A 27,659-nucleotide genomic window follows, 5' to 3' on the forward strand; every position below is an offset into this window, starting at 1 on the left:
CTTACTTCAAAGGCAGAACTAATTAGAATATTAGGTTGCAGTCAACAGCATGTTCTCCCATTCCACTGAACAAGCTTGTATTCAGATCCTTTTCTGTGAGAAATCTGCTGTACAACCTTCTGCAACAGCCATTTCCAGAAATGAAATCAAAATCCTCCTTAAAAATACACCTTATTAGAAAAATAGCCAGCATAACATCTAATTAAGAAGTTACTGTGCAACATCAGATGCTGCAAACAAAACAAAAATGCTCAACATGTATCAGTTAAATCAAGTATAATGTATTTTAATGGCTATAATCTCAAAGAGTGCATTTAAATAAGCTAAAAGACATGCCCCTTTTCACATTGACTTTTTTCTTCTTGTGCATTTAGAAAAATCTGCAATTAAGCATAAATCATTATAAGGCATTTCTGACCTGCACTGATTGTATATGACATAAAGCCAGCACCATGTGAGATGTGACCAACTCCTAGAACACAATGGCTAAACAAGTTTTGTTTTTCAACTTTTGTATCACCTAGTTATGAAAAGGGATGAAGCACAGATGTACCTCAAGTAAATGTTTGTATTTGATTAAGCGTGGCTCACAAATTACTTTGGAGGACCTAAATGGCCTACAAAATTCATCGTATCCATAGAAAACACACATTCTTAGGCCACCGTACGCAGCCCTGAGTTAGGCCTGTCTAGATGAGGAGGTGATATGCTGCCAGCAGTTTACTGCTCACATAGAGACAAGCACTGGGAAAGGAAAAAAAAACCCATTCACAAGAGAAACGAACAAAAAAATCGTTTGGAAAAAGCTTGTTCAAAGATTCAAGCTTCATTAAACAAATGATTTGCATTTAAGGATGATTTAACATGCTTTTACTGTCAATTTATGACTAGCTATTTCAAGGTAAACCACAGCTGAATTCTCTTCAGAGGTCATCAGGATCCACATTCAAGGTGCAGCTTTACTAATTCATGACACAAAGTATCAGTACTTCTGAATGGCAAATGAATACCTGGGATCTAGGACGCAGTGGGCTATGATTTTCTGACCAAAGCAGGCCCAGGATCATCCAAATTTCAGAAGAGAGAGTCAAGGAAAATGGCATACAACCCAGGGAATTTCTCCCACTTAAACCAGAGTATCAGGATATTACCAGGGGCCTAAAGAGGGGCACAGTACTAAAAGATGTTCAGCTGTCGAAATACCCAAATCAAGGTTTATTGATTCTTCCGTCCAGTTTTCCGTAATAGTATGACAGCACAGAGCCCCCTGCAAATTTGACATCTAGTCATCACACTTTATCTTCTGCTCAACCTTCCTTTGGTGGTTTAAAATGTGTATTCTCTGGTCTGCCTGTTGTTTAGTATTGATGTATGCTGATAAATGGCCACTTACCATATTCTGCAGAGGACAGCATTTTAGAAGTGGATGGAATTAACCCTGTTCTCTTGTACAGTATTTAGGGACATAAGGAAGCAAAAATGGCATTTGATATACTTGTTACCCCCTTTTATTTTTGAGGCAAATTATAAGAGGTTTGAATTTGTAAAAAAAAAAAAAATCAATGATCAAGGACAAAAGAATTTATAACATATTTACAAAAACGCGCATATTTTGTACAAGAAAGTATACTGGCTACTGAGGGCAGAAGACAGCGGGATGATGAGCTGTCACAGCAGCATCAGTATTCATTAACCACACAGTAGCTTTTTGCTATTCATTCAAAACAAGTAAGAACACAGAAGGAGATAATGAGTATCTAAGTGAAAGAAAAAGGCAGTAGGGTAAAGGACATTAAAAAAGAAAAAGTCCTACTGAAGAAGTTTTACAAAGATGTCAAAAAGAATGAACTGAGGAGTTTCTTTTCTGTAACTTGGAGCTGTGATAACTTGAAAAATCTTCAAGATGTCAACTGCTGGCAGAGGCTTCCTCCTCCTCAGTGGTAAGGAGGTCAGCGCTACCTTGTGAAAGGGAAAATGGATTTTTGTGTAATGAAGCAAACACCGCATTCATCAACCATTTAAATCAAGTTTTCCATTCAAAAACTATTGATTTTAAAGCCTCTGTTAGCCAAAAGTGCACAGGCTCTTAAATGTTTTGAGAATCTTAAAGGGCAACGTGGAAAAAGGTTGATAAAAAATAATCCCTTTATGTGGTTTGTATTTTAAAAGCTCCTACAACAAAATTAATAAAGTTTTTTGGAAGGTTTTTTTTAACTCGATATATTGGTTGGATGATTCAGACTCAGTATGATGTGCTTGACACTTAGAGAAAACAAATGAACATATTATTCATGACCTATTAAATTTCAGAGAGAAACTTAAAAAAAAAAAAAAAATGAAATCATCATCTGTAGAAAAGCCCACAAACCATTCCATAGGGAGGTCATCATGCCACAGGAAGCTCCCTGATGATGAGTTGCCTTCTACACACAGCTAAAAGAGAAGCTTCGAAAACATGCAAAAACTCTCTGCAGTGCCTTTTCTGGTGTCAATGCTTCAGAAAAAGAGATTATGTCCCCCTGTCACAGACAAGGCTTTCGTCCGCAAACTATGTCACCTTGGGGTCCCCGGCTTTGTTGTGGCCATTTCTGCAGCACGAGACCCCAGGCACCCTAGCCCCTCAGGCAGGATGGTCCGAGCCAGCCTCAGCACCATCCCGATACCTCTGAGGACAACCATTATGTCATCAATGATTTTAGGGTAAGTGGAGGTTCTGCTTTCCTGGATGAGATGAGATCTCCTCTATCCTCATCAAATGTAAATTCCCATGAGGAATTTCACCCAGCTTTTCTAAGAGAATCAACATTACTGCCCTGGATTCATCAGTCCCTTCACATTCTAGGCAGAAGGAACACTGTGCTTTTTTCAATCAAAATACAACTCTTGTTTAATAACTACATGCTTATTTAAAATGACTATTGCTTACAAACGCTCTGTACCTCCATTAAATACACAGAGTTTTGGAAGGAAAGTGTTAAAATCTGGTGATGTAAGTCAGACACAAAGAAAGCAAACGCTCCAAAAGAAGGCGAAAAAAAGGTGCCTGTTTCACTTACCATTTTCTCCAGCAGGTACTGTTACAGGATGTGTTGGCACAGTATCAGAATTCACTTTTCCATTCTCAAATGTATCATTTTCCGTTTGCTGCAACTGCCAGTTGAGGCCAAACAGATGCATTGCTGGTGGTAAAGGATACAGGTTATTTGATGCTCTTAACCACAATGACAAATGGCACAAATAATGGCTTTCCACGCTTCGCAGCAGAATAGCAACTCATACATTAAGAAATTAAATTACAGGAACAAGCGTTCACAGACTAATAGTTCAACTTAGCAATGGCACTAAGCAATTACTACCACTGTCCTTTAATGATACAGTGCTTTCGGTGAACACAGCTGACAGAAAGCTCACCAGTCTCATTTTGAGTCTTTTACCGGTCCCAAATCTACGTTCAAAAGGATAGGCAGTAATTACATCCGTTTCTCTTTGTTCATTTTTGATCCTTCTAAAGAGACAAATCATTGAAGAGAGCTCATAAATGACCTACTAAAATAAACGATTTCACCAGCAGATGGATCCGTTCTGGTTAGCCAGAAAGGGAACAGAAACCACGCAAAAGGAGAGGAAGGAGGGGGCTGTGGGTGCCGCAGGGCAGACCCAAGACACTAACGCTCCTTTTCATGCTGTCACCAACCCCCCGAGCAACCTCACGCGACATGCCCATTCCCCACGCTGGTCTGCAGGACGAGGCCAAGACCATTAGCTGGAGACACTGGGGCACCTTGCTCTGGTAATGGTAAGGGAGGTTCCTGAACCACTTAACTCCCCACAACCACATTTATCGGAAAGGTGATGCCATGTTAAAACGTGGTACACACAACCTATGCAGTTTCTTGCTCTCTGTGGTGTCTTTCCTTCTCTTCCAATGACTCTATGATACCACCAAAATTAATTTTATTGTAACTACTCTAGTTTGCATTTGGCCTAACATGGGTTTGATGATTCTACGACAACAGTTATCTCCAAAGCTGAAACAGTCTCTCATAAAATAAAAATACACTGGAAAAAATTTCTGCAATAATGTATTTTAACCTTTAGTGCAAAATACAAGGATGATAATTCACTGTATCCTGTTGCTTCTCCTCCTTCTGGCTCTGAAACAGATCACTGCTATGGTCCATGTTATTAATTTATTGATGCCTTCTCCTGTACTGACAAACAATTCTTCATCCCTTTCGGTTTGATCTCTGATCTTTCAAACTCTCTGTATTGACCACGGCAACCCTTACTTAAGATGAACAGGTATCAGTGGGAGTTTAGCCAGGGAGACAGTGAACACTGCAGAATTAAGATCCTCTCTGCCTTAAATCCTCCCCCTCCTCCCCAACAAAACAAAAAACCATAATGCAACCAAAGACCTATTACTGAATGCTTCAAAGACTGAAATCCTCACTACAGATGACATATTCTCTTTGTTCCAAGTCTCTGACTCTACTATTACTCTTCTTTCTCAGACCTTAAATTGCCTGTCAAAACCTGATAATGTAGAATGTTCCTTGACCCTAAAACCTTATTTCTTTTTTCCCCTCTCATCTCTTGTTAAACCATAAATGCAACCACCACCATTTCTGGCTCATCACTAGAATTAGCCATTATTATTTTGGCCCTACCTCAGCTGAAATTCTTATTTATGTATTAATCATTTGATGATTGTTTCTGTTTTAATATATTTAATCAAAATCTCTAAGGTCAAAGTCTATCATCTGTCATACTAGTTCATTGCACTGGCAGCAATAAAAGACTGCAAATAGCTAAATATTTCACGATTCAGACCCATTTCTTGTCTTCAGTCTGGAGGTCTAAATCACCGAACTTTGCTGGCTTCTTATCACTCTTACTACTCTTCAGGAGAAAAAAAAGTGACAATCATTTTGTAACTCTAGAGGTGCATCCTTTCCAATCATATGAGCTTAGAACATCACTAGCAGCTCTGGCTGCTGATGCTGTGTACATGCCCTGAGCCTCTCCATGCTCCACTGGGAGATCAGGAGGGGAAGCTCCAACATGACCTTCTAGCCATTCCCTCATAATACAAACCAGCTGGAATTTGAAGTCTTCAAAGGCAAGGACTGCGGGATCTATATTGATTACATCTCAAAGAACCATAGGTACTACAAGGTAAGAGACAATTACCTTTTCTTTGTATTTGTACTGATTTGAGTTCCACTGCAGTTCACTGTCAAAGATGGTGAATAGTGGTATCCCTCAAGCACACTACTGCTCTCTCAACTTTGACAATGAACTAGCACCAAGTTAAATAAGCAATGTTTAATAAAAATGAACAGATGGATACATGCAGCTGTTTCACAGATTGTGAATATTGGAATATTCTTGAAGCAGACCAAAAATGTGGCGTGACAACCCAAAACTTACAGTGTGTACTACTGCACCAAATTTTTCAACTATGTAATCTCTCTTGAGACAGCACTGTGGAATTCAGAGAATTCTCTTTTCACTACAAACCTATGAGAACAACATGAAAGAATCAGGCTTGTTGATACAGGACCAAAATACAAGGCACAATTTCTTTGGAGATGAGGAACTTTAATTACATGGGTAAATTGACTCATTAAGACAAATTCAGACTCTATTGTGTCAATTAAGACCGGTCTCTTCTCAGCCAGCCATCTATATGATGGCAAACTTCAAGCCCTTATCAGTGTTATAAGGACAGCGAGGCACCTGTTAAAAATTCCCGATGCCCCCGCGAGTCTGATAAGCAGCACGTGATACTGGTAACTGCACAGAGAGCACACCCCAGCAGGGTGTCGGAGACCTTCATAGCAAACATCATGAACTCGTTCTGAATTTCCAGAGAGGGAATGATGCAGGCAGGCGGCAGTGCTGTATGTGTTTGTGTGATTCCCTCAGGTCTAGAAAAGGATGAAGACTTTTCCTCCACCTTTGGGACAGGGATGTAAGAGTTCAATCCCCTTTTCTGTTTCTATTATGTTCAGAGAAAGGGTAGGTTTACTTCTTTCTATAAAGAATTTAATATATGAAGCAAGATTAAAGCAAAAACTTGTAAAGCAAAATATATTGCTCTGTTCTCAGCTCCTATTTTAGTCCCAAATCTAATGTAAAACAGTTTCTTGATTTTTGGACTGCCTGTCAGGTCTGGTTTATTCCCATTCAATTTGGCATTTATTTGCTGTTAGACAATGAGGAGAATAGACCCTTCCTAGAGTAACTAGTTCTAAGTCTTCCAAATCTCGGAGAGTATCAACACTGGAACAACTTTCAATACTGGCACAACTTTGATGGCAGCAAGGGCTTGTCCGAGAATGCCAGATGCCTCTAACCAGAAGGCACACAGCTTATTATGACTGTGGTCAGGGACCACAACAACTCCATCCAAATAACCCACAGCTGCAAGCATGGATGAACCCTCAGGGGATGGGAGGAAAAGACGGGTTGTCAGAATTCCAAATGTGCCCACAAAACCTAACAAAAGCTTCCTTTTACTGTATCAAGACTGGCATGATTGCTCCCATCGGGGAGCAGGATATATCCCTCTGCCTATTCTGCTGTTTCAGTCCCCGTCTCTATTCTGCAAAGCAATGTCTAGCTACCAACAGATCTTCTTCACTGGCTGGAGTTAGGACAGCATTTACCTCGGGACTGACAGGCTTGTTTAGGAGGTATTTGTGTGGCTTCTGGCCAAAGTATCAACACTATGGCCAGCCTTTAGAGTGCGGTGGTAGTTTAAACAGCGAGGACTCCATTCCCTCTAACAGAATGGGAAGAAGAGGCATCAGACTGGACAAAGGCTTCTAGGATCTGTGCTGCTCTGGGCAGGAACACAGTGCTGGCGTCTGGGTGCTGGGCGATACAGCTGAATTCTCCGGAAGGTATCTCAAACATACAAGCAGTAACCAAGCCAACAGTTGGGTTTTTGCCCCCTCCCTTTGCATTTCCACAAAGCAGCGCATGCCAAATGGTCTGGGATATTCAAAAGATTCAGAGCTCAGATTAAAGGAGTGCACTTACACCCACAGTAGCATTGGCGTTAACACAAAACACTACCATTTCTTACAAGCTCTCAGGTAATCTTACCATCTGTCACCACAGAGTTCACTGAAGGGTTTCCGAACCACCTTAAACTGCTTTCTCAAGCTTGGCTGATCTTACCTTTCACTCTGTATTTGAGGCCTAGGTATTTTGTTTCATAATCAGTCTACAAGGCCTACATTTCCACTCAATAATTAAAACAGCAACTAAGAATATGTTTCACAGCACGCACTTGGAAAAAAATATCATGACACAGCTTACGCTGTGTAAAACCGTTTACAGTGATCTGCTGAAGGAAGAACTTGCTGCTATCAGGCCCGTTGGTTTGTTTAAGGCTGCCAGCCCACTTGTTTCCCGTGCTCCTTTCTCAAGCTAGCCTCGCTGTGCTTTACGCACTCCCTTTACAAGGAACTTGTTCTGGAGCAAACACACTCTATTATCACTTCAAAACCCTCTTCAGCAAGCCAAAGAGAAACCGCTCCCTTTATTAGTAGGTGGGAAGAGAGACGGATAATTGAGCTAACTACGTGGCAGAACTAGAACTGTGAGAGCTGAGAGCTACCTGCTGCATTTGACTGGGGAGCGTCCTCCCCCCGCAAGCCTTGCGCCCTGGCTCAAAGCTCTCTTAGGCCATAGTTGAGAGAGGGACCGAAAAGAATTTTAACAGAAAACCGATTTACACAGCTGTTTCTCCATTTAGTAAAAACTGGGCTTGTCTGGCCTTTGTGGTGTATTTTTTGCTCCCTCCCCAATACACTTGAACGATGAGGATAGGAACAGCTGGTTGGTAAGGACTCGGACAGGTGTTAGCATCCTCCAGGATCTGGGATGTAGCTCTGAACAGAGAACAAAGTCTGAACACAGATTTGAGTAAACATACAATGCTGGGCTTTATGACTGCGATCAGAAAGAAAGAGCATTTTTTTTTCTTTGCGGGAAAAAAACAGAAACATTTATTCTTCTAGTAAAAATTCAAGGGCATCTCTTGTTGTAACTCACCAGGATCAACCACGTCTTTTTTTAAAGTTCTGTAAGTGACAAATAGGCTCACATGAAAAACAAAGGGCACAGCAAACACCCTATGAGCTGTGCAAGTGGAAGCATTAAAGATGCAGGTGATAAGGATGAACAAGCAAAACCATATGCATATAAGCAGAGGCTTTATTTGCAGAAGTAGCCCTACTGGAGAGGTAACAGAAGTTTGGAGTGTCTGAAGTGCTGGTCAGAAGTGCCACTAATTCAACAGCTTCCATTCTGAATTCAGCAAACCTGGGTTTTCGCAGTGAAAGAATTCTACAGGTGACACAGTGCATTTCAGGGGAACAAGAATTCAGAGAAAGGTGGATTCTTTTAAGTGGAAAGAAGCAGAAACAGAGTTGCCTGGACTGGGAAATGGACTTCCAATGTTCCTCCAGTTCTTCTTTGAATAATGACAGAGGAAAAATTAAGGCTAGGCAGCAGAAAGAAAAAACACTGGCTATCTCTAAGTAGCAAGCATCTTCCCAAGACCTCTGGAGATAAGGCCTACGGCATATGTTCTATAAACATAAAGAACTCAGCACTGTGGGGAAAGCTGACAAGTGGAACTGAATGATGCTGGTGACTCTCCTTCCTTTCTCCCATGCGTTTTACAAGGTATGGTAATCAAGTCTTATTATTCATGAAGCTGTGCTTGAAGATGAGCTTCTTGCTAAGATGCTGAACTCATCTTCCAAGACTGCTACTGCTACGTATTCCTGGGTGCCGGTGCTTTCAAACCATGATTTACAAAATTGCTTCCCTAGAATTAATAGAATAATATATATGCACACTTGCACATAAGGAAAAGTGAATATCATTTATATTTAAAGCAATGCAAAAAGATTATAATTTAAACTAAGCAAATTGCAATTATTGCTCAATCTTGTTGAAGGATTATCTTCTAGTTCATCTCCCTGTTGGCAATACATTTTGAAATGAAATATTTGAACATTGAAGTGGTTTTTAAAATTATCTCCCATATATTTTTCTTGCAGCTATAATTAGAATCTAAACCTATTTTATTCTGAAGGACCTGGAGTGGACCAGAAGATGTGCAAATCAACTGTCAGTGATTTGCATTCATTTGCTTTCTTCTGAGATAACAGGATGCCTTGGATGTTGCTGCAGATCAAATAGTGAATTAAAAAGAGTTAATTAAAATTTTAAACTAAGTGAATTAGAAGTTACGAAGACAAGTTCTTTATTTATTAGTTTTTCTCAAATCAACAGAAAGCCTGCCATCTCTAAATTTAAAATAAGTTAAAAGTGCATGCTTTTTGGGCATCTTCAAAAGGTTAATCACCAGGAGCATCATATGAAAGGTACTGAACCTATATTCTGAATGTAAACCATTTCAGCATAGCATTTTGTGGAAAACCTAGCGACACCTATCAAGATCAATACAGTAACTACAAAGGTGTGGTCTCTCTCCTTTTATTCTGAACTGCTGAATGGGTCCATTGATTTTACTGTTTCACCTGCATAAAAATCCAACTCTCATAGTCTATTCCTCATTTTCTCTTGGAACCATTTACCAAAGAATCTACAAAACATATCACAAAAAACTGCCTAAAAAAAATTACAGCAACGAAGATGCATCAGCTGTCTACCACGGATTAAATGATTCTCTCTGACCACTAATTAAAGATGATTTTACACCATTTTAAAAAGTGTTGTTGCATTTGAAGTGTTAAAGACGTGTGGTAGTCTCAGTGTTACTATTTTCACTACATTCACCCCAAAATGGAACATTTATTCCTCTGAAAACTTGTACGACGTCTCAGTTGTCAGGCCAGGGACTTTTATATCATAACGGTCTAATTCTGTCAACAGCATTATGTGAGGCACATTCAAAGCTTAAGGGAGAAACCAGATTTCTTGAAACAGAAACGAAGATCATTATTCAGTAGCCTCTTGCTTAAATAAGATGTGTCTTTTAGGTCTTGTTTCAGATTTGTCCATTTATTTCGATGATCATCCAACATTCCCCATTATGTAACCGTCTTCAGCATCACCTAAACAGTCTTTAGTATTATCCTGGGCTTTCTCCTGAGCATAGCTTGTATTTTTTCAGATAATGTTGTTCACAGTTAACAAGATAGTGAAAAATCATTACAGGAACAGAAATGATGGGGAAGTGCATATTAGATTGCTGACTCCTTTGAGACGATTGTTGTTTTGTCTTTTTTAGTTCATACAAAGGCAAGAAGAACATTCCATAAATTTTGGGTTTCTATCTAATAAAGTCATAATCAATGATTTTGTTGTCAACTATTGTGGGGGAGAAAAAAAAAAATCCCCCTGATTTATGCTTTTCAAGAGTGGGTTAAGACTGCAGGATAATTTCTTCTCTGTATTCCTTCAGGCACTTCTTTACTCTCCTCCTTCTCAATCTTTTAACTCCTTGCCTTTCCTCCCTTAAACTCACTTTCTGGAAAACAGCTGAGGCTCAGGTTTGTGCTTATCTATTTCAGTGTTTTTCCATGGCTCCAACAGAAGTCTTGCTCAGGGCGACATCCTTTAGATCTCAGCCCTTATGAAACAGAAGTGTTAAGAAAAGCAATGCCAATGCAATGTCTCAAAATTTGATGGAAACATCTTTCTTAGGCAAGAGCACTGATGAACGGTTCCAACCATTTTTATAGTTCAAAAGCCTTATTTATAACAACATCTCCCGCCCCCCCCCCAAACCCAAACCCCAAACTCAAAACAACCAAACCAAAAACCCCAAACCCAACAAAACCCCACAAATCTCTTGAGGGATATAATAAAAACGAAATAGCACTATATGATCACGCACAACCTATTTGCATGTTGATGGCACAGAAAAGTGCAGTCTGATGAAAAGACTTAAGAACCAAAGGAAAAAGAAACAGGGGCCAATTAGTGTGATGTTCAAAGGACACACCGAGCTGGGATTTTATAGTATATAGTGAAACACTTGTGTTGCATATTTTCATCTCATGACTGGCTAAAAAAGATCAAAGCTTTTTTATTCCATATTAAGAATGACAGAATATTACAGCAAACATGCAATAAGGAGAAATGTAATAAGCTTTAATAAAAAATGATAATAAGGTTTGATAAGAACTTTTGGAATGTCACCAAATCTGGAATGTAAGATGAAAGCATCTGCATGTAGAGATTGTAGTGTGTTATTTGGAACCCCATGGAGCTAAGCTGTGATTAGAACTACATATTTTTCCATAAATTAGCTTTTGTTTTGAATTTCCTAAAAAAAAGATTGAACGTGCAAGTCAATATATAGGTTTTCTAATCCTTTGCTGTTAGTTAGGCTTCATGGTATCACGATTACAGTGGTCCACTTGTAGATCAAAGGTGCGTGATTGAGGCCAAAACAAAAAACCTATATAACCCTCTTTACAGAACTTCTTCACAGTGATTTAGATCTCTCCATGATAATTACCACTCACCTACCTGAACTGTGCAATTATGCAGATGCATAAACCAACCACTACATGCAGATCAACTTGCAAAACCACAGAATTTCCACTTAAATCCATATTTAAAAACAGAATAGCCACACTGCGTTCACTCTCAAAGATGCCTTTTTACACAACCCTACCATACCCTCAACACCTCCAGTACAAACTGTTAAGCCATCAGCTATCTGCATAAGCAAACAACCTTGTGCAAACCCTTGGTTCAAAAAACCAAGGTTTAAGTCAGCTCAGTGACTGCAGACATTCCCCCTACTGAAACCCCTCTGCCACCCTCTGTTTTAGCTCAGTTCCTCACAGGGACATAGCTCCGCACCAGGAATCACGACCGCTTCTGCAGCTGTGTCTGGGCCAGAGACACATAGGGGAGACTGGCTACTAGATGGAGTATCCTTTATTGTATGGTCATGAGCGTGTGTTATGTGCACTGGAATAACACATCATGTTCCTCCAGATGCCTCACTACACAGAGGTGTGGCTGTGATGAACGTGTTCCTGTGAGCAAGGATATACTGTAGATACATGAAAAATACTGCTAATAAAAAGCAAATAGAAAACACAATTCATCATATGTGATTTATGAAAGGAACTTATGACATAAAGACAACCTTGCTGATAATTGATTGTAAGGCCAGTGATTTGTTGCTTGCAAGCGTTTGTAAGGCACTCTGTATTTTTTAAGAGTTATGTAAGCCTTGGGAAAAAACAAGTTAGGGTTACAGTTTCACATTGATTTTCCCCCCCCTCACAATAAAATCAGCCACGACACTTTACTATAAAATCTTAGAGGTGATATTAAGAAAAGGCAGTCTTAGCTCTAAAGTAGCAGTAACTTATAAAATCGATGGAGAAAACCAAGTGCTCCTTTTACTGTGTGAAAAGATATTGGATCACTAATAAGGCCGTGCTTTAAAATTATCCTATACTTTTGGCTCCAGTTGAATTGAAGTAACAAAGAGGATTGTACCTCTCCTTTTCAAACATGTGAATACCTCAATATCATTACCTCTACTTGAGATTACTAACAGGAGAGAGAGAGAGAGAAAAGAAGCTGCTGGGGACCAGAAACCTGGCAAATAAGTTGAAAACATAAAGAACTTATTCCTTGGCAGTGTGAAAAGATTTGGAGTGCGTCAAATGAGGACCCACTGTCCCGCAAAAATGCCTCAATAAAAACTGGTGTGAAACTTGGCATTTCAAATCTGAAAGAGAAGATGAAACACCAAACGAACTCAGAACTTTCACAAGTGAAGATAAATTTGTTGTACCCAGTCACTATGTTACACCTTGTGAACCTCACGTCTATCAGTGGTTAGCCAAGGGTGTTAAGTATGCAGCTGGCTGTTGTTTTAGAGCTTTCAATGAGTAGTACTGAAATAAAGACACTACTCTTCCTGTACCACAGTAACAGTAATGTAGAAGTATTATTCAATAAAAAGCCCAGAAACATACCTGTTTCTTTACTTGAAGGTTTCTGGAGCTGATTGACTGATTTTCCAAATGGTTGATACTTACAATACCTAACCCCCTCCTATGTAAATCCCATAGAGTTATTAAAAGAGATGCTTTTGTGTGATCCTATTTCATCAAATGTTGGCAAAACCACTCTGGGTTTGACTGGTTTCATTACTGAGGAAAATTAAGCATTTCAAACGCAAACCTCAACATCTTCTAAACAGTTGTAGCACATTTGTTTTTCCTGGATTATAAAACTGCAAGTGCTCTTATAATGCGTTACATTACGTGCTCATTCCTAACACAGATTTTTTTTGTTCTTTCTGTGAAAGAAGTTGTCTGAAATGGCATCAATGTGAAAATGAAGGATCTCATACTTAAAGATTCCTGCCTACTTCAGAGGACACCTAACTGTCATCCATAATTAATCACTGCAGTGGGGTAATTACACCTATATAAAACCCATGTGTTCTTGAGATCTCAGTTAGAAATGTAACATCAAATGATATTGCTCCCAGCAAGTTTGGACACATGTACTTGACCTTTTTATTCTGAAGCACTTGTGTATGGAGAGGTTTTCCAAAATCTCATCTAAATCAGACATTTCTAAGAGCATAAATTTTTTAAAGCATTCAAAAAGAGACCAAGCATTTCTTGTAAGTGAAAAGATTCAAGAAAAGATTGCCATTTACAGGAAAGATGCAATTCATACACAAAACGGTGAGTTTTAATACATGTATTATAACCCACATACCACAGCAGATAGTGCATCTCTAAGGGCTCGCTTCTTTCTTCACAGACACGCGTTAGAAATTAACAGAAACTACCCGCAAAGACGAGAAGACTGTAATCCTACGTCCACAACAACTTCAGTTGTTACTTGAGATCACTCACCTGGCTAATTTCACCTCTGCTTGGCAAAAAATCTCTTAAATATAAGCATATATTTGAAGTATTACACATGCTTACATACCACTAAAATATACTACATGTTTACTTGCATTGATAAAATAGGAACTACAGCTCTGAATCACTCCAAGCTTGCTATTTATCGAAAAGTGTAGCTGGTGTTACTCAACTTCATTTCTCCTTAGACTGAAAAATGGCTGCTGTTTAGGAGTCTGCTAGAAGATCATTTGAGGAATGTATGAGGGCCTGCATCTCTGCTTGCAAGAGATCTCAGTATTCCTGAAAACACCATCCAGATTTTGACACACCATCATATTGCATCACGGTGTGATGGCAGAATCCCACAGTGTGGGACCTGTGGACAATGACATCATGTCATCCTGCAGTTTATTACTACACCTGTTATACTGCCAGGATTACCGAGTTTCAATTTGCTCCACTGGGCAAAAGTGGAAGAGTGACAGGACTATTGCCAAAACCCTTGTGATAAATCTTAATTAGAATACAAGCCTTTTTCAGAGCAGAGGTGGGTACGCTCCTTGACGGATTAACTTTTTTAATCCCTTGAAATCTTGTCAAGTCTCTTTTAACCTCCTGACTGCCAATTACATGTTCCTACACCCTTCTGTGTGAGGATTATCTTTCTCAATGAACGTTTTACTCTCAGTGCCACTAATACTAATAGCATGTGACATCCACAACACCAATCAAATATTAATACCATGCACTCCTGAAATAGTAAATACTATATTACGCTTTGCACTTAGTCTGAAACACAGTAACAGTATCATTGCTTAAAAAACATCAACCAAAGGCATTACCCATAATGGTATTCTTGCCAGAGAGAAGAAAGAATATTTAATGTTGCAAGACATAGGTGTTTGACATGTTCAGCTTTTGTACCATTTCAACGACAGATGTTAAAAACATTTTCAGCCCCATAAGGTAGTGAAGCATAACAACTCCTTGTTCTGACTAGTCATTCTGTGTCTCCCAGTTTGGAAAGAACGGATGCGGTAAGCAGATGCAACTACATTATTGTTTACAAATGACTTCCACACTAAGGAGGCACAATGAGCTCATCAGCAGTGCTGTAAACATCACATGAAGTTCAAACAGCTCTCTAAGTCATGGCTATGGGATACCAAGGAAAATAAATTTATGCCATGTTAGACATAACTGAAAATCTCTGCAATGCAGACAGTCACGGGAGCACCAGTTGTAAACCATGAGACCAGTGCGGAGAGTCACATGTGTGAGTGGAATGACTGAAGGGAGTCGCCTGAACCAGTGTTAGTAAGGCATGACCTGCAAATACCAGTTATCCAGTTTGTATAATTCTGTTTTTAAAGATTATGAAGTACTGAAGTGAATTAAGAGATTGGTACTTCAGACTTCGAGGACTTTCCTAATGTCCATTCAGCATGCTAAACGCCTTCAGAGATTTCACCTACCTGCTAAATAATTGTGCTGCATTCGCCAGGCATATGACCATACACGGAAGGCCCACCTGAGGAGACTACACACCCTTCGGTCCTGCCTTGTAGTTAAGGCCACATACCTGCTCTTCTGTCAGAGAAGAGCAACATGCAACACTGACGTCTAGAACAACAGGAGGGCAGACTTTGGACAGGCACAGAGCAGAGCCACGCACGCTGGCGAGGCAGCGTTCCACACAAGGCGTTGCCTAAAGAGGCAGCAGCTTCTGGTGGCTCATGACATCTGGAGCCTAGCGAGGCCTGGAAATGTCCACCCAGGACAAAAGCGAGACATCACTGTCTACACCTAATCCACAGCTTCTTGCTCAGAAAGGCAGCCACTTCCAGCTCCCACCGAGCCTGAACTGAGACAGGAAACCTTCGATTTGGGAAAAGAAAGGATGACATGCGCTAGAGACACCGCAAGACTTCCCTAAAAGCCCCACGGATTGTTAAAATTGGAAGTTGCCTATGACTGCGCAAGGAGTGATGTACTTTCTGTAGTGCTGGAGACACTGGCTGCCTTCACAGCTCCAGAGAGAAGCAGACGCTGAGCAGGAACAGGAGACACTGATGTGGCTCTCCGAAGTGCTTGGTACAGTCAGGCAACACCAAGAAGCCATGCTTAGATAGCTGATGAGATTTCTCAGAAAGGTTCATAGGAGAGAAGTTTCCTTGCCGTAGATGTTCTGATTGTTTTGTAGTTTGAATACACTGTGGTATGTAGATTTTGTAAACTGCAAAGTCTCAGAGCACTTTCTTCAAATGATGACAACAGACCAAGAGGAAAGGCTTCTGGTTTTTTTTTTTTTTTTAAGAATCAGATATATAAATATACCTCAATGCCTCTAATTCAATGGAAAGAAAGGGGTGAGAGCATAAACCTGGCAAATGGCAAAAATCTGCCACATATCTGCAGAGGGGGAACAGAGTTCCAACCCACACACCTCAGTAAAGCTCCAGTCATAGCTAAGGCCCCAGCACAACCTAGCAGAGCAGACAGGCAAGGGGAGAGAACACGGAGAAATGAAAGTTCTTGATGAAACTCTCGGACAAAAGCATTACAAGACTAAAAATTAAATGCAGGTCAAAGAGAAAAACAGTTTCTATAAACACATAATGAAAGTAAAGGTGATTAATGGCAACTAAACTATATTCTCCCTCATGCCTGTTAATTACAATACCTACGGTGGGTATTGTAATAAAAATTCCATTTAAATGGCATTATTAATTAAGTTGTTTTCCTCTTTCCTGGCAGCAATTGAGCTTTACAAACAGCAGAATAATGTTAACTTGGCATTGCAATCAAAAAGAAATATTATATTGTTCTTAATTGATAAATTAAAATAGATTCCTTCTGATTACATATATGTTTAGTCATTGCTTCAGTCACAAAAATTCAGTTCTGTAATTGTCACGGTTGTAAAGCCTTTAGTTTTGGGGAAGGTGGTTCTGCCTTACTATGACTTCTGCCACTGAGCCCAACAGGAAAGGCATCTGGTTCTCTGCAATCTGGGAACAGACGTGAATGCCAGCAGCTGTCACACTAAATCCTGGGTAATACGGGATAACCAGACAACAAACTTGGAAACAGCACTGGAGACATGGAAAGTTAACCTCAGTCTGCAGAAACAGACAATTGTCTAATTTTTAAGGATTACTTAAAACTCACCTGCAGGATAGTTAATTGACCCTCAGCTGTAATTTTCCCACCCTGCATCCTTCTGTTGGTCTCCTCTAATGATGAAACTTGTTTGCTATTTTTCCTGGCCACCTCCCCCTCCTCCTTCTACCTTAAAACCTCTTGAGTTGCTCTGTTATTATTCTCTGTAAGTTTTACGAAATAACTCTGAAGATAGTTGTCCATTATTAGAAATCTATTAGCATATGAATTTTCAGCTTACTTTCAATATTTTGAGATAACGATAAAACAGTAACATTTTTCAGATGGACAAAATGCATGAATGCACAATATAATAACCCCAGAATAAGCACAATGTATCTATTTTTATACAAATGTGGAAAATATGATTTATCTGTAATTATCAAATGCTGCTTTCAAGTCTGCTATCTCTTTTCCATTCACATTTCATTTGCAGTTTGTGTTATGACTGGATGGCCATCTCTGTGTCACAGCAGAACAGCAGTTTTTCTACTGTTTCTCACAGAACGAAATATAAACCATAATATATGTTTTCCCAGGAGATGTTTTAGCTGTTAAGTCTAAATGTTAGCTTCCTTTTCTGCCCAAAATGGACTTGCTCAACTGTATGCAGCAAGCCCTGGTGATAAAAACAGTCCTGTGGTCTTTTTAATGAAACAAACGTACTTCCCCCCCCAACAGAATGAATGTCCTTCTGTTATCACTCATATTTAAATATTTGCTTTAGCACAAAGAATAGCTGGCTGGTGTATATTCTTGTCCTGACCACTGTCCTGACTGCAGAGCTAAGGCTAACAAAACGATCAATCCCAAGGTACACAGAGGGTAAATGCTCAACAGACTTGGAAGTACAACAGATGGCTGTGAAGAAGTCAGGAAATCAGAAGACTGATTAAACAGGTCAGGTCTCACTGTGTATCTAAAGAATGTTTTATGTTAACAGAAACCTATTTAGTAGACATTAAGATAACATTTGTGACAGATGCACGTGATCTTTCGGTGTGCAACCATTCAAGCTCAGTTGACTGAACCTGGTGGTGTGTAATTCCAGCACCGACTGAGGGAAACGGCTCACCTCTTCAGTTCACGCAGAGTTTTACTGACTTCGGCAATGTCAAGATAGTGCCACTGGCAATGGAGATTCCATTGCCAAAGCAATTCCTAGGAAAGAAAGAGGCGCCCCGATGTCCCCAAATTCTCATGAACTTCATCCAGTTGTTGCACCCACACTAAGGAAGAAACAATTAGCACAGTACCAATCTGTCTTTTAATACAGCCGGTTAGAGCCTGTGCTAGGCAACAACCTATTGCACACAACTCCTCCTGACACGGATGCACTTCTCTGTAATTCCACAGTGGATTTTTCGTAAGGAAAAAACCACACCCAAGAACAACAAATTCCTGCCCTTAAGAAAACCCAGAGTGGACAGGGAGGATCCCAAAGGGTAGAACTGGAGGATGGAGTTCACATATGAAACTGAAGTTTACATATAAAACTTTGGACGCCCATGTCTGACCCAGGAGTTGCTCTACAACACTTCATCTCCAGTGACTGTAAATGATGGATGCTGAATGGGGCAGCAAGCCATGGGGAGAAGGACAAAGTTCTGTTCTGTCTTACACACTGTAAAGCTGGACCCTATTCCTGGTTCTCACTCAGACTCCCTGTACAAAGTCTGGGTAAAACTATGAATGTGTATACAGAAAGAGGTCAAGCTAAGGCAATTTCATATTTCTTACTCTTTCATGGTTTAAATTTACGACTGCTCTTCCTAGCCTTCCAAACAGGGAAAAGGATTCTAAAATGTTCATGGTGGAAAAAAATAGGTCGCTTTCTTCCTTGGTTGCAAATCTGATTATGGATAGCAGTTAAGCAAATGAGCAGCTTGAAGATATTCCAGAGTAATTCCGATCCTCAAATGAGGCAGTTTATATTACTGATTCACCATCACTTTAACCCGTTATTTCAAGGAGTTTTTCTTTGAATCCTTTGCTCTAAACTAGTAGTATTTTTTAATTCCACCGTATATGTTGCTGCACTACCTTTTGTTTCAGCACTTCTATGTTTCTCTTGCTTAATTCCTTGTTTCTCAACCACTTAACAGTAGATGAAGTCTCTAAACAAAGGACCAAGATTTTCCACAACTCCCTTCTATTTTCTCTAAACTTAGCAGGTCTTACTGAAAAGAATGTTGAACTTAAACATTTTGTACACTGCAAAATGGTGGAGAGAGACCACGAAGGCTAGAAAAGCAAGAATTACGCAGGGAGGCTGGAAGTGAAACTTTCTTTCCTTTAGTCTGAAATAATATTTTCAATTCCATGTGACCCCCAAGACTGCATTAAGGGGCCTTACAGTGCAGCGTTTGCTCTGGCCTCTCCCCATGCTGACATCCTCTGCTCTCACCTCCTCTTCGCAGGCTTTGTGAATATAGAAGTCTTTCCTGTCAGGGTGATGGAAGAAGTGCAAGACAGACCAGACTCTCGATGCAGCTCCTTCCTCTGGCTGGGCTAATTCACGGAGCAGTAATTGACGGAGCAGTTCTGCAAAGGCAGACATGAAGTCTAGCAAACTGTCTCTTCTGCCTTATGTTGCCTGAGCAGAGGCAGTGGGATCTGAAGTCGCTTTCTCTACCCCATAGCCACTACAACTAAAATAAGCCTGGGCATGACATGTTCCTCTATCTCTGCCTTCCTGAGAAGCTCCTGGTTACAGCGCCATACACTCTACGAGTGGCCCTGTTAGTTCTTCGGTCTGCCACAGTCACAGTGGACATCAGCCACACTATGTCCCTTTTCAACGTGTACTGCCCTATTTTCACAGCAAAGGCTGTAGCATTTTCACGGTCATGGCAATGCCTCTCTGTGAAGTTCAAAACGTGTCTCAGACTGGTTTTACAAATGTGACACACCACCTCAGCAGCTGTAAACCTCAGCCAGACCACAGTCTTAGAGGCATGTCACGGGATGCTAGAGGTCACCTAGGACCACAGTCCTTCCCATCTTTTTATGTTATGACCAATTTTCTACTCAGTCATTTCCCTTTTACACCTATGCCATGAAACAGTTAACCAAGATGAAGGACAGTTTCCATCTCACACCAATGATTTCCACTGATTTGTATTTGGAGAGCCTATTAAAAGGAGAGTATTTCTGATATTACATCTGTCGAGATGGGAAAAACCACATATATGAATGAGTGTAATCCATTCATAGTTTTATGGACCCAAAGTTCTCTAGAGAGTGTCCCTGAGTGCTGGATTTTACATTTAGATTGCTGAGTTAGCTGAAATATGTGTAATATCACCAGCAGGCAAAGAGCTCCCTATTGACTATGGGCAGTGGAGGGCCCTTGTGCATTATTTCAGCAAGGATGCGAGCTGGCGTGCGCCCATGAAATCTTGTACAGCTATACTTGGAGTTTTTTTACGGGTATGTGAATAAATGATGTGTGGAGCTGAAAGCTCTCACTCACTGGAAAGCTGGGCTCTTTTTCCCAAACACAGGAATAGAGGCGCATTAGATATGCTTATATTTCTTAATGTGCCTGTGGGAGAAATAATCCGGCAGAGCTATCTTCATGTGCCCCTCAGATTCATAAGTAATCTGGCGCTTTGGGGCTAGCAAAGTGTAGAGCTCAGCTCAGAATCAGGTCTTTGGTATTTTACTATCTGTATGGCTGTTTTTCCCTGTTCTTGACAGTGATACTTCACACTGAATTCCTTCTTTCGTACTTAGGTATTTATTTAGCAGCAGATGTTTGCTTCTGATGATTTATGAGTCAATACTATGGAGACTGAGAGCAATTAATGTGTTTCATAAATGGGATTATTTCAATCCCATTTGAAAAAAACCATACGTAAGCTTAACTCTAACCCACACCTTTATGCTCCTGCGCACATTCCGACAAAATAACCACAAATCCAGCGACTGACTGGGGGCTGGACAGTAGTGGCAAGCCCTACACCTGCGTACATGCCTGCTGCTCTTTGGGGCTGGCAGCTGAGGGGGAAAGGGTGCTCAGGGAGCTCGGCTTTGCAGGGGCAGAAAGGAATTTCTCCACCTAATCAGCAGCTCAGTTTCTTGCATACAGGAGCTGCAGCCCAGTAACAACTGCTCCAAAGGCTTTATAACATTTACGCTGCGCCTTGGACATGTGGCAAGCCTGTTCCAAGAAAGGCAATGAAGATTTAAGGATGATAAGGCCTTCTAGTCTTTATTATTAATTTACACTGATTTTAAAAAGAGGGAGGAGAGATTGATTCTCCCTTTTCTATTTTCTTTCCTTGACTTCTTAAGACTCTGAATCTGAGTGCAACCAATACGCCTGTATTTCCATAACTATGGTGACTAACTGCCAATTAACAAGTAAGTTAAAAGACTTTGAAGACCACTTACGGACTCAGAGGTGAAAAAATCAGTAATGTGGACAAAGCCACAGAAGAAGTTACAAGCACAGAACGAGCCTTAAAGTCAATGACATGTTTCTCAGAGACAAGCACTGCTCCCACTAACTGCCTAAACCTCGCATTATATAATATTTATAGTGAACATTTATGAAATTAAATAATTAAAGAGATTGAGAAATAAAATAAATCTGCCAAAATAAAAATTGGGAAATAGAAATTAACAAACAAATAGAGAAAAGAGAGAATAATTAAAAATAAACAACCCACACAAGAGGAAGAAGTCTCCATCTTCCCTGCATGTTGTCCTTCTGGACAATTATTTTTCCTATCTGGCAATGAAAAGTCTGTATTAGTCTTCTGCTCCAGCTCTATATAAAAACATACGTGTATGTAATGTTGAAATAAGTGATAGTTAGCATTCCTAAATGCTGTATTAGTTATATTTCATGCAAAATGAGAGGAAAAGAGTTCCATGGATATGCTGCAAGTGGTATTCACACGGAATCATTACAGCCTACATTTTACACATCCTTTTATAAAAATAGCTTAATCGCAGTTCAAGTACTTCTTTGAACTTAATTCACCCACTGTCATGCTACAGAACGCTTGCAAAATACTCAATTTTTCTCTTTCCTCCAAACAATTGCAGTTTTCGTTAAATCACTGCTGTGGTTTTTGCTGTTACAAAAAAAACCTTGCTAGTTAAAGGTTAGCATCCCGCCGTCAGGATCCATCAGACATCCCTCCTCACGGCGACAGTTACAAGAAACGGGACTCACCTATGAAGTAGGACAGCAGTATTGCCAGCAGCACCGAGACCCCTAGAGCACAGAGGGCAGTGCATTTCCAGCTACAGTACTTCGAAGACTTCTTGAATTTAAAAGCACTTCTGGATAGAGTGTTCCTAGGTAGTGGCCGAGTAGGAGGGGAATAAACAGAGCCGGATGCCATTGTGTACCCTGGCGTTGCAGTACTGAACAGCGGTGTGGTCCCTGTTCCTGTTTTGAATAGGAAATGCCTGTGGAAGAAAGAGCGTATGGTAAAGTATAAAAGTAAATAAAGCTGAAGCATAGGCAGTCATATCTCTTTTGTTTAATGTTGCCAATTTTTCGAATAGCTACCAACATCCAATCTACAAAGGGTCATAGATGCAAAACTTGTTTTGACATTCCCACCAAAAAAAAAGGCACTTTCATGAAGAAAAGAATGAACTCCCCCAAACATTAGTGGTACGTTGGTATCCAGACAGGAAACAACTACCCAAAACATGGAATGGTGGGGAGGAGGTATCTCAGAGTTTATCCCACAAGTAGGGACAGGCTTTCTTCTGCTGTTTATTTTTGTTGGCTTCTGCTACAGACTACAGGGAACGCCATTAAAAAGTCAGTAATGAGCAATGCGGCTATAGCCCACAACACTTATCACAGCTTCCCTGGGTTAAGTACAAAGAAAACAACAATCTCTCAGATACAAACCTTTGGAAAGTTTGCCAAAATTAGTCTGTTAAAAGATTATTTTTTTGTGTCCTAAGTACCCAGTTCACTAATTCCTATCTCCTCACATGTAATCTCACCATAACAAGATCTGATTATGGATACAGCAGCTAGTTACAGCCTGGGAAGTACTCTAAAGAAATATATTTATTAAGTGCTGAAAAGGATTCACAGCCACCAACAGAAATGAAAAGCGATAGCAAAGACACACTCTGTGAGTTACCAGTAAACTTACTTTTATTCAATTAAAATTTCTAAAAGAAATATTACTCCCTGAGCCCATTTACAGTACAATCCTTTAATTTTACTTCATGCAAGCATCATTGTTTTGGAAGAACCTCCAAGCATTGCATGTACTACCTGAAGTTTTTCTCCTGACACACATATACAACTCTACGAACAACAAAACCTCAGCCAAAGATCTTGGCACACGGGGTTTTTCCACCAACGTGTTATGTTGGCAAGTCTGTAGCATAAGGCTTGGCCTTACCTAATTAGGCTCTGCAAAATGAATACATTATAGCCACAAATGGTAAGAAAGCACACTGTGGAGAATTTTGAACTTACCAAGCGCAGGAACGGCTAAACAGAACTAGAGAGGTGTTTGCATTTTTTAATAGGTAAGAGACACTCATCAGCTGCTGACACCCAGGTCCTCCTGAAGCCAAGTGCATCTCTCCACTGTTTGCCTACTGCACGCCACCTATACAGCATGGGACAGAGGAGCTAGCAACAAGCGAGCTAGCTATGGAGGGGAAAGCCCTCCAGGTACACCACATGGGCTGCTTCTCAGCTGATGGGACTTTCATCCTCCAGGACCCATGCTGGCATCCGTGCATAGCAACGGACCAACCTATACAGGTATAGCAGCTTCCTCAGAGACACTAGAAATTAATTTGCCCCGCTGCAGCCTGAGAAAAATACCAGCAGTTGATAAACAAGGTTTGTTATTTGAAGGTGATTTTGCTACGGGAGGTTAACAGAGGAACCAGAACTTCTTGGCATAAGCCCTCTCCTTGAAAATATTTGCATTACAAACATGATCCCTTGAAATACGCTACACAGGTTACTTCATTCTGAACAATATTAAACTTGCTGGCAGTAACAACAGAAAGATACGCACTAGATCTACTGATGCACAACAGCACATCCCAATTTTTCTTTGCTTCTGAGCTCAGTGGATTATTGACGATTTCAAAACACAAAGCCCTTGTGGTTTAAATCCTCTTTAAGAAGGTACTTCATTAAAAGTTGTGACATTTTCTATGTAGCAAACACCAAAATAGTAACAACTAGCCCTACGTAAAACATGTTTTGCACCTTACAACACCATTACTTTGATTGCCCGGTCTCACAGAAGCATGCAGATTCATTAAATCCTGATAAAGGGTCTTATCCACTTGACCGGTACTGCTCTTTCATTTCTGGCTACGTGTGGTAAATGCTATGCCCAGGTATATTTCACAAACAGTATGTACATAATCTCACGAAAATGCCAAATACAAAGGGGGCTGTTTCCCTCTCTGTGTGCATCGTGGAGTGTTTTGGGGGACTGAAGGGAAGCCATACAGCAGACACAATAATACTCCTCCTAAACGTCGGCTTCCATGTTAAAAATAAGAAGCTGCCTGACCAACCCGCAATTTTCACATCCTCCTGCTCTCGCTGTTAGACTCAACAGACTAAAAATGGAAACTGGCATTATACGAGCACTTGAACGGAACTCCATATACCCTAAGCTTTAACAAATAATGCAACAAAACAGTCAGACTCCGATCTTTTCCTTTTTTCTTCTTGAGAAAGTGAGAGCTGAGACGTTGGCTTTGGCACAGCACAGCCTACGAGAGACCATAATCCATATTCTCCAAGCCTTTGAGGCGTTAATCCCATAGATAGAGGATGGTCGCATATCTGTGGCGGTGAGAGCTGTCGTAGCTCTGACAGCCCACCTCAGGCACCAAGGTGAGGACAGAAAATTGTAACTTTTACGTGTGAATTCAGCAGCGTGGAGTCCTGGGCAGCACACAGCACGAGCGCTCGCTCTGGGCCATTCCCCCCTCGCTTCAAACCCCACGAGCACAACACCAGAGCGGGCGCAGCGGCTGGCTGGAGAATGCCGAACCCAGCCTGGCATCTTCCTCTGGGTTAAGAAAATTTGTTTGCATCTCTCTACTCTTAACAAGTGGAGTTACTAACAAAGTTGTCAGAGACTCTCCTGCTACATTAACTCCAAGTGATAAGTGTTTAAAGGGCAACGCTATCAGACTTGCACATCTTGTCTGCCTCGCTGAGCCGTGCCAAACCGTGTTCCTATGAGACGCTCCGGATAGGGTATCTGACAACAAACCCAGGCTGCTTCCAGATAACGCCGGAATTCTCAGGCTCTTGAAATCTAATCTATCCACAAATGATTTTAATTATCTATACAGCCGTCTACCTTGACTTTTCAAACCATGGAACTCGAATAGCTAATTTCTAAACTGTTTGCAATACTTGACCAGGCACTGACTTACTGGCAATTACACGATGTTTCATCTCACGGGGAGCTTATAGCATCCGCAAGAGTGTATCTTCCATTCAAAATTGATCATCTAACAAGCACTTGCTAGATCTTCATGTAAGCAGCACTTTAAATATTTTATTAAGCTTTATAGTACAAAAATCCAGTGAATCATGCTAATATTTTACAAGACAAGCTAAGTCTGTTTTTATTAAATAATTCAATTCACTTTTTAGAGCAAATAATCTTCTACTTTTACATTTATTCGATACATAAGTCTGTCTGCTTATTCAATATACGTTTCTATTAAAAGGTGCTGTTAATCTCAACATTTTAGGGGGGAATAATTCAGTACTGAACAAATCTAAACCACAGAGCAGTAGCAAAATATGAAGATATGTCATAAACTAATCCCGGGATGCACAGGCAGCTGGGCAGTCCCTTTATTTCACAAGTGGCAAGTGTTTTACTTAAGCTTCCGCCCCTTAAAAGAGAAGACAGAAGTACAGCACCAAAAACCTCACAGAGGTCAGCTCAGGAAACAGAAGCATAGGAATACAGGTAAAATAATCATACTTTTAATATGACTAGTACTCTCTGAGCACCAAGTGCTGGTGAGCACCTGTTGACAACGTTCCATTTTCTTCCTCCTCAGGATGGGGGGAGTGACTCACCAAATCAGATTTTGCCTGTGCTGCCACTTCCTTTGTGGAAAATAAAACCAAAGCACTCTCTACTAAATTCAGTAAATGGGTAAGTGGGAGGGGGGGAAAAAAAATTATAAAACCGACCACAAGTTGAGCAGAAAGATTAAGTTAACTGAAAACTGTGTCTTTAGAAAAATGGAGTTAACTGAAAACTGTGTCTTTAGAAAAATGGAGACAGATTATCAAAACATTCAAGGACAGTAAGGCTCAGACCGTAAGCCCAAATGCTTCTGATATAAGACAGCCAGATGTCCAGCAACAGAAATGTAATTTAGAATAACTTTCTTTACAGAAATATCTGTGACAAAAACTTCTGACCCCAGTTGAGAAGAAAAGGGATACTACGCACCAGTGAACACAGTATTATATAAACATGTCTGGCCCTAAACTCCAGTGTCCAAGAAGCACAGCTATTATACGAATAAACTACCACCAAACAAAAAGGAGTATTCCACACTTCAAAATAGATTGGTCTCAATTTGTATAGAATTATTCCATAATTTTAACATTCCTAACATAAGCTTTACATTAGATACATGACTTTTTTTTTTTTTAGCTTATACTGAGATTGCTTCACCTTGCTCTGTGATCTGTAGCCATGCTTTCTCTGGGTTTGGGCATCATATATAGAATGCTTTGCATCTGTTTGGAAGACATGTGAAAGAGCCTGCCTTATCATTTCCAACAACTTTCTTGGCAGCATTTTAGCTCTGTATTAAAATATTTCATGCAGCACAGCCACACCAATATAGGGTTGAATCCCACGGCAAATATGTGACAAAACATTACAAGTCACACAGGACTCTATTACGAAGTTTGTACATCAGGAATTGTGAATAAGGTCCAGCAAAATTCTATCAAACTTCTCGAAGCATGTCAGAACGTGCATTGTACTCTACCACCTTGCCAGTGAGATTTGAAGGTAGCAATTGCTATTTTGTGCAACCTTTAGATGATGACTTCTGTCACAGAATTAAGGTTGCTATCACTAGGCCTTACGCATCTAACAACAGAACACTCCTCACCTTAAGAACTACAATACTGTTGACTGAGGATCACATTTTATTTAGGATATATGGCCTTAAAAAGCCTAAATCCCTCCCTCCCAAATCTTTGAATCTTGTGTATTGTTGTATACTACCAGAACCTGAAGAAGTTGGAGCAGAATAGATCTATTAGTCTGGTCAAGTTTCTGAATAGCATGTTCCCACCGTGATCAGGAACAAATGCCAGAGTGGCACTGCATATGGGTTTTCTCGCAGTGCTGTCTCCTGTACCGTGCAGTCTGTATGGTCAGTCCCACATCGGAGTCAATGATATGTGGCTCTTCAGATCATTACAGACCACTACCAGAAGACCGCTGAGGAAGAACAGCTGTAACACTCAGCAGAGTGCACTACAAAAGCCATCTGATGTCAGAAATCATCTCAGACCTGGACTTTTGAAGGTGTCTGTCTAAAAAACTGTGTAAGGGGTAGGATTGCCCCAAGCAT

At 40.4% G+C, this 27,659-nt stretch overlaps 1 protein-coding gene across 1 annotated transcript in view; it reads right to left on the reverse strand.

Annotated features, from left to right (window-relative positions):
* LOC104508855 (teneurin-3-like) overlaps positions 1 to 27,659 on the reverse strand; it is a gene marked incomplete at its 5' end in the record, with an annotated part of 55,757 nt that overhangs the window by 15,242 nt on the left and 12,856 nt on the right. The window contains 2 exons of the mRNA XM_010150604.1: positions 3,057 to 3,179; positions 22,246 to 22,484. Of these exons, the coding sequence (XP_010148906.1) occupies positions 3,057 to 3,179; positions 22,246 to 22,484 (362 nt within the window). The remainder of the gene's footprint in view (positions 1 to 3,056; positions 3,180 to 22,245; positions 22,485 to 27,659) is intronic.

This window comes from Eurypyga helias, unplaced genomic scaffold (assembly GCF_000690775.1).
Source record: "Eurypyga helias isolate BGI_N326 unplaced genomic scaffold, ASM69077v1 scaffold16914, whole genome shotgun sequence".
Classification (NCBI taxonomy): Eukaryota; Metazoa; Chordata; class Aves; order Eurypygiformes; family Eurypygidae; genus Eurypyga; species Eurypyga helias.